At 44.7% G+C, this 8,897-nt stretch overlaps 1 protein-coding gene across 1 annotated transcript; it reads left to right on the top strand.

The window, feature by feature from the left end:
- Positions 1 to 2,183: 2,183 nt before the first annotated feature.
- On the top strand, positions 2,184 to 3,392 carry LOC128718279 (uncharacterized). The gene has a single exon (XM_053811925.1). It carries the CDS (start codon positions 2,184 to 2,186, stop codon positions 3,390 to 3,392), a length of 1,209 nt encoding a protein of 402 aa, XP_053667900.1.
- The last annotated feature ends 5,505 nt before the right edge of the window (positions 3,393 to 8,897 follow it).

Raw genomic sequence — 8,897 nt, forward strand, 5'->3', positions numbered from 1 at the left:
CAGGTGAGAGAGCCTTATTATTCTTCCGACATTCGACGGCAAGCCAAAGTACTGGCCAAGGTATAAGAAAACGTTGTTGGAAACAACGAAGCAAGGCAAGTTTACCCAGCTCGAAAATCTCCACCGAATACAACGTCCTCTACGTGGGGAAGCAGAAAAGAGCGTAAAACCCCTAATGCTCAATCCGCTCAACGTACCGGCCATTATTGACAGGCTTGAAGAATCCTTCGGAAGACCCGAAGTAGTGTACCGGGAAATGGTGAAAGAAATTCTCAAGGTACGAATAGAGAACCCCTATAAGATTCCTGATTCCTGGCTGAAGCGATCGACAACTTAGTGATGAACGTCACGGCGTTGAATTGTACGAACTACTTAAATGATCCGAGGTTGATCGATGACGTCATGGCTAGGATGCCCATATCCTGTCAGTTGGAATGGATCGATTATACATCCGAGCTGCGAACGGGAGAACATACAACACTGAACGAGTTAAACGACTGGTTGAAGTTGCTAGCTCGTAAGATCCGACGAGTAGTGAAAGGGCCAAGACGAGATCATCTTCTGTTACACGAAGACGATTTTAAACAGCAAGATCAACGCTCCCTACAGCCAACAAACGAAAAGAAAGGCTTTACGTGTCCATAATACGGAAACAATCATTCAGTGATACAGTGTGAGGCCTTTAAAGGCAAGACTATCGCCGATAAGTGGGCTACGGTGAAAGCAGCTAAACTGTGTCATGGGTGTCTACGTTTCTCGAATCACCAGATTAAGGATTGTAAGTTGTGGAAGGGTTGTGGCGTCAATGGCTGCACGAGAAAACATCATCCGTTGATGCATACGGAAACAGAATCGCACCCAGTGAAGCACCACGTACAACATCATGATACTACAACCGACAAGAGAAAGATATACTACCAAATTACTCCAGTCACCCTGCGTAATGGGTCTTCATCCGTAAAAACATACGCCTTTGTAGATCCTGGTTCATCTCTAACACTTCTAGAAGAAGGCGTAGCCGGATTATTAGAACTAGAAGGAGCGTCTGATCCCCTCAGAATGAAGTGGACTGGGGACATCCAAGCCTGCGATATGACAAGCCGCAGAGTGAAGCTAAGCATTATTGGGGCAAACAAAATAGAGCATCTCATCGATGAAGTGAGAACGGTGCAAAACCTAAATCTTCCCGTGCAAACCATCAACGTAGAAACGATGAAAAACGAATACCCTCATCTTAAAAATGTGCCAGTAAATAGCTACGCTAACGTTCGACCAACAAAATTAATCGCTTTAAAACACAGCCACTTAATCGTACCCTTAAATAAGAAGGAAGGCCTATGCAACCAGCCAATAGCGATCGAAACCAAACTCGGCTGGATGATATTTGGGAATAAAGAAGTCAAAAGCGACGACCCAGAAAGGCTGTTTATAATGAGAGAAGATGAGTGTATGGACGAAATGCATCAACAATACTTTTCGACGGAAGATTTTGGCGTTAATTTAACGGCTAAACCAGTATGTAGTGATGAAGATGAAAAGGCTTTGAATATTATTCGGGAAACCATGAAATATGAAGACGGAAGATATGAAATCGGTCTTCTCTGGAAGTCAGATAATATTCATTTCCCATTTTTTCAGATAATATTTCCCATTTCCCATTCATTACAGCTACGGAAACGCCCTCGGAAGGCTGAAAAGTCTAGAAAGACAATTAAAAAAACAACCGGAATTAAAAGAATGGGCAATTAGAACCTTTAAAGAATATGAAGAAAAGGGGTACCTACGAAAACTAACTCCTTCAGAGTTACTGAAGCCAAACCAACGTTTGTTCTACCTCCCGCATTTCATAGTGATTAATCGAAACAAACCAGAACCTAAACCCAGAATCGTTTTCGATGCAGCATCAAAGATCGAAGGAGTGTCACTAAACTCGCAACTCCTACCGGGGCCAGATGCTTTAACATCACTATTCGGAATATTGATTAGATTTCGCGAGGGGAAGATAGCTGTGGCAGGGGACATCAAAGAAATGTTCCACCAAGTGAAAGTGCGTCCCGAAGATCAACAGGCGCAGTGTGTTCTATGGCGCGGATGCAATGAAGAAAAACCGCCAGAAATCTACACGATGCAAGTGATGACCTTCGGCGCCACATGCTCACCGGCATGCGCCCAAGCAGTGAAGAATGAAAATGCGCGTGCAGCAATCCCACCCGAAGGCTTACAAAGCCATACTAAACCAACATTACGTAGACGATTACATTGACAGTTTTTCCACCGAGATAGAAGCTAAAGAGACTACCAAGCAAGTCATCACTGTCCAAGATCAGGCTAGCTTCTTCATACGCAATTTTATCAGCAATTCGGAATGCTTGCTAAGTGCGATCCCCTCTGAAAGACGACAAAGTGGTGAATCAGTTGTCTTTTTCGAAGAAAAACACGGCGCGTATAACAAGATACTCGGAGTGCATTGGAACATCGTATCCGACTGTTTAGGGTACAACATCAAACATGATAACATCCGCACCGATCTCTTGCCCAATCAGAACCCGACGAAAAGAGAGGTACTAAGCTTCGTTATAAGCATCTACGATCCCTTAGGTCTGCTTAGTTACATAACCATTCAAGGAAGAATATTGCTACGATCGCTACACAGAGCAATGACCGATTGGGATGAACGTATACCTGAAGATCTTGGAGTTAAATGGCGTGAATGGTTGATTCTAGTGAAAGAGGCAAATCGATTCGAAGTCTCACGATGCGTCATACCGACGAAAACACAATCAATCGAACTGCACACGTTCGTAGACGCATCGGAAGAAGCATTCGCGGCGTGCGTGTACCTCAGAAGCTTCAACGGACAAAAGTACACGACGCATTTACTTGCTGCAAAAGCGCGAGTGGCTCCTTTAAAAAACTTATCTATCCCGAGACTCGAGCTGCAGGCAGCCGTGCTGGGAGTGCGACTCACACATTTGGTGAAACAGGAGCTACGAGTAACGATTGAAAAGACGACTTACTGGAGTGATTCACAAGCGGTACTAGGGTGGATCGTGAACCGCAAAAGAAAGTACCATCAGTTTGTCGCCCATCGAGCCAGCGAAATACTCGAGACTTCTGCCATGGATCAGTGGCGATGGGTGCCCACTAAAAAAAATCCCGCCGACCGAGCGACGAAGATAACGGCGACTGATGATGTGTGGAAGCATGGCCCATCGTTTTTACTGCAACAGGAAACCATGTGGCCACAGGCCCGCATAAAGCCTACAGCAGAAGAGGAACGCGTTACGCACCATTTTGAAGAACGTAAGCTGCTGAACGAGAACTACTACTCAGACTGGAGGAAGTTAGTGCGGCATGGAGTAATTCTTCGAAAGTTTGTCCTTTGTATCTAAAGGACAAGACAAGGTTCTCACCGACTACAAGAACGTCGGACGTAGCGGCTGTTAAGGCAATGATGTACATCAGAGCGCAGCGCGAGTGCTTTCCAGCGGAGTATTCGGCTCTAGAAATAGAAACCCCAGTGAGCAAACAAAGTACACTGAACAAGTTGGTGCCATTCCTGGATGACCGGGGAATCATGCGGCAAGAAGCAGATTAGAGAATTTAGAGGTAATACCACCGGGCACTTGATGCCCGATTATCATACAGCAAAAACACCGAATCACAAAGCTACTAGTACGAGACTACCATGAACAATCCCTACACCAAGCCGATAATGTTGTTATTGGCAATCTGCGACAAGAATTTTGGATCATCAACGTGCGTGCGGTCCTGAACAACGTCAAAAGATGCTGCCAATGGTGCATCTTACATGCCTGCAAGCCAGCACCACCCCTGATGGCTCCCTTACCGAAATTTAGAGCAAATCCCTATACATCACCATTCCTGAACACCGGCGTTGACTACTTCGGACCATTCGAAGTAGCCATGAGAAGATCGACGGAGAAACGTTGGGGTGTGATCTTCATCTGTATGTCCACAAGGGCTATGCATCTAGAGTTGGCTAAGAAACTGGACACTGACAGCTTCTTAGTCTGTTTGAAGAATTTTCAACATCGGAGAGTAAAAATCGGCCTTCTGTACAGTGACAATGGCACTAACTTTATTTATTATAGCTGATAGGGAACTAAGTAACCTGGTCGCCGACATCAACGATCGGATGGGAAAGGAAGCAGCGATCCAATACAACATTGAATGGCACTTCAATCCGTCTTCAGTACCACACTTTGGCGGTATTTGGGAGCGACAAATCCAAACGATAAAGAAAGGGTTGCGGCAAATGATGCATCCATCATGAATGGAGGCTGAGAAAACCGTCGCCGGAAACGCTAGTGGCCACGTTAATTGAGATCGAGTTCATCCTGAACTCTTGGCCATTGACACACATCCCGGTGACTAACGACGAGGAGGAATTCCTTACTCCTTTCCATTTTTTGATAGGTCGAAGCGGTACTGCCGTGTCGTGCCCTTATCACTGATGACTTCTAGCATCGATGTCAAGCAGTACAAGCAGGTCCAACATCACTCGAAGGTGTTTTGGGATAAATGGAAGCGAGAATACCTGCCCGCTCTGCTGAAACGCGATAAATGGACGAACAAAGTCGAGCCGTTGAAAGAAGACGACTTAGTGGTCCTGACCTATGACAACGCAACTCCTGGAAAATGGCTAAAGGGACGAATCACAAAGGTATATCGTGCGGCAGACGATCAAGTGCGATCAGTAGAAGTGCGAACCGTAAACGGCGTATTAAAAAGACCGGTGGTGAAAGTAGCAAGGAGAAATTGAGTGCAGAGAATTATTTTTACCGAAAGCCTTCTAACCCAATCGAAACCCTACCCGAGGTAATTTTGGTTGGACACTAGTAGGCGTTCAGGCGGTGGTCACTCTCCTCTCCTTCGCAACCAATTTTAATCGGACAGAGAAACACCGTTGCAATTCAAATGGCTGGTGTACCTTTCCTGAGGGATTTGGCAGGCTGTTGTGTTACCGCAACAGACTTTTCGAATGTTTCTGTTTTAATACTCCCTTTCGACACCACAAGTTCTTTTAACACGTTTATTCGGTACCCGTTACGGCACCAGGGTACATCAGGGTTAAAAAATTCACTTGTACTTGTTTGCCAGTCAAAAAAGAGGCTCGAATGAGCGCCGGCACGTGCTTATATGCGATCCTCGGTCGTCAACCCAGCCTCTCCGGTCATCGCTCCAACGCTGCTTCGGGCTCCTTCGGGTTTTGCAAGTCGACTGTGGCGCCCTCCATCGGCAAATATCGCTACCTCGATCGGCTGGGTATAACAATCTCGGTCGGACTGTTTACATTTGTTAACACAGGCTGTCAAACGCACCCTCCCCTGTCAAACGCACCTTCTAGTTTTTCGTCTGCTTGCTTGTCAAAATGCTCTACATTCCACCACCTTGTCTCCTACAATAGCCTTGTTTAGAACATTGTCGCGTTTGTTGTGTTTGTTTGGCACTTCGCAGCGCGCTGGCTTAGTTTGTTTTTTTGTAAACATTATTTTATTTCACTTGAATGTTTTCACATTACAATACATTACCGCACAATATTAAAAAAAGATCTAGCGACGCTTTTCAAACGAAACTTGTAACATACGAAGTCTCCAGTCACGACGAACGCAGTCCATGCTTGCAATGATGATGATGATGATGATGTCTACCGGAATGATCATTGCAGCAGAATCATCGTTTTCCAGGATCCGTGTTGGATTGTCCTCGGCCTCGATATTCGTCAATAATGTCGATACAGCCTTCCTGCGGTTGGTGCTGGTTCCTGCAGCGGAGCTCTCTTCTGTACCACCTGGAAATGTAGTTATGATATATGTTTTATAGAAATTATGACTTTCTCAACAGTTCCAGCTAATGTATGTGATATGGTCACATACACATTGTGCTAATGTGGTCTTGTCTGAAGTCGACTCTCCTTTCTTGCTTGTTATACCTCTATGCGCTACGTGCAGCACTACTTACATAATACAAACAAACGATACAACACTTACTACATGGAAGACTCAGGAGAAGGAAAGGTAGACATTTACACATTTAAGCCGTATTCTCTAGCGAATCTATAAATAATTTTCATGTACGGCAGGTCTCTTGACGCCAGAATGTCCCTTATTGGAAAATTTGGTTTCCTGTTATTTGCCGCAACAACCGTCAGTAGCGAGCTTCTGGCATCGGCGAAGTCTTTACAAGACCATAGTAGATGGTCTATATCGTGATGGCCTTTCTCGCAAACGCAAACCTTCGTTGGTGCCAGGTTTATACGCTGAAGGTGAGCGTTGAAAGCAAAATGATTAGACATGAGTCTTGACATCATGCGGATGAAAGCTTTACCTTCAGAGAGCCCGTCAAATCAGGGTCGTAAGGAAATTTTTGGTGAAACCGAGTAATAAAACCTCCCGAGATCATCTGTATCCCATAGATTCTGCCAACGGGCTTCCTGAATGAACAAAATTCCTGAGGAGAATGGGATCGGTCTATCATAGAGGTCACCTTGAGTAGCACCTCTTTTTGCCAATTTATCCGCTTTCTCATTGCCAGTGATGCCTGAATGAGAAGGAATCCATACAAGCGAAATACGATACGCTTTATCAAACAAGGAGCTTAGGACTTCTAGAATTTTTTGTACAAAATAGTCTGGGCTTCAAACAGACTTCACTGTTTTGAGTGCTTCAACAGCGCTGAGGCTGTCTGTGAAGATAAAATACTCATCAGGCGGTCTGGCACTAATAAGCAGTAGTGCAAAAAATATTGCTGCTAGCTCAGCAATATAAATTGAGCACGGTTGCCTCAATTTGTGGAAAACTTCCGTGGTTGTGTTAAAAACACCAAAACTAGTACCATTCTCTGAGAATGAACCATCAGTAAAATACTGTTTATGATTGTCTATATAACCATACTTGTCCACAAAGATGCTGGGAATTTTCATCCAGCGAAGACTATCCGGGACAGCCCTAGTTCGAGTTTGAGGAATCGATGTTTAAAAGAGAACTGTAGGTCTCTGGAAGCGCGACACGATTAGATGTTGTTAAAGCGCTAGGATGTGCCTGTAATGATACAAAATCATGGTATAAATCCATGATTATTATTATCCATGATTCATGATTATCCATGAATTCATGATCCATGAAATTAGCTGATAACGTGAACAAAATCTGAATCTGAACACAATCTTAATCTGAGCTACAACAGAAGAAACATGACTGGAATCAAACACATGTGGCAATGAACTCGTGCGTTGCCTATCCTGTTGTTCGATCCTGTTGTAGCATTTACCGTTACAATTGCACGGATGGCATATTTACAATCATCATGACAAACAAAACTAGTTCGTCACAACATATGACCAGACAAACAACAAACAAACCACAAAACATCACACGTGAATCTACAATAGATTTCAGTAACTATAATTGTTCTAGTGGAATGACCGGTAAAGTACCAAACATCCTCTGGGATAGTGTTATGGATATTAAAATATGTAGAGAATCTCACTATGAGCGAAATACATGCGTGCATTGAGCGAACAAAACAGCTCTGCAATGTTTAAAATGAGTTTTTTGCCATGAATCCCTCTGCGCAAAGTGAATGCACGATCAAAAAGTGAGGTTAAAACCGAAGGATTTTTGCAACAGTGGGCTGTGTGTGTACGTTTGTTGACGTTTGTGTATGCCTGCAACGGACACGACCGAGAATGAAAGATTTCGAAGAAGCGAACAGCACGAGAAATTTCGCTCCGATCGAGAGAGCTTTCGAGGCGGGTTTCGCTTCGGCGAGAGTGCACGCAGGAGTGAAAAAGCTGTTAGGCTGCCCGTCCGTCAAAATTTGAGCTTTTTTTTGTAACAATATTAGTGAGATGCCACATCGAACGCCAGATCGAACAATGGGCTCGTTCGATGGTTAAGTTTCGATGAACGGTCGCCCTCTCCCATTCCCCATTCAAAATGCACGGCGCGCTCTCGCGCGTGGTTTTCGCTCCCGTGAGCTTTATTTTTTATTTCAATTTGTCCGTGTGGGCGGAGCAAGGGTGATTGAGTGTGCGTTTAACTGCGCACGCTGCACTGTACACAAACACCACACACGCGATCGATGCGGACGAACGCAGGCACACAAGGAAGGACGAAAACAACTGGCTGAAACAGGCGCGCGTCCATTTTCACACTATCTGACAATAAAATCAATGCACGAGATGATTCATAATGCGCATAAACATTTACGCGAAATTTAATCACTATTCTACTCCAAACACAAAACACCAACTATATTTAGTTGCATAAAAAGAAGGACGCATTGTCCACAACATGTACCGAAAGTTTTTTTCCTAGCTCCAATATCAATGCGCTTGCCGAAGTAAGCACGGAGTGTAGGAAGAAAACAAACACCACACATTTACGGCATGGCAAAACACAGGCACACAATCTCCTCCACTTCACAAAAAACAACATCTTCTAGCAGACGTAGCACAAAACAAATGCGCATCACTTGCAAACTTCCGCGCATTGTTGGTACACACGCACAGATCAAAATGTTCTAACACCCACGACACGTCCGTCCCGGACTTAGCGTTCTGCAGACTGAGCTGACCTCGCTATGGTGGTGTAAACGCTATACAAAGATCGATACAGCATGCGTTCTTGCGCGGGTAAGGACGAGATGGGAACATTTTATAACTCTCATCCCACGACCGCTCTAGATCAGCGCGCAGCAACCGCGCTGGCTTAACGCGTGAGCAGGCTCGCTGCGATGAAGGACAATGCGAGATGGAAAGGATTCGAGCGTGTACATAATTATGTACATACATTATGACATTATGATTAATCGCTTCGCTGACGACCGCCGATAGCTGACGCACACATTCAACGGCCCCTCGTCTTTACACG

The sequence above is a fragment of the Anopheles marshallii genome, chromosome 2 (assembly GCF_943734725.1).
Source record: "Anopheles marshallii chromosome 2, idAnoMarsDA_429_01, whole genome shotgun sequence".
NCBI classification, from domain to species: domain Eukaryota; kingdom Metazoa; phylum Arthropoda; class Insecta; order Diptera; family Culicidae; genus Anopheles; species Anopheles marshallii.

Bases quoted from the DNA above. Each gene is read 5' to 3' on its own strand.
- LOC128718279 (XM_053811925.1), top strand. From the start codon at position 2,184: ATGAAAATGCGCGTGCAGCAATCCCACCCGAAGGCTTACAAAGCCATA.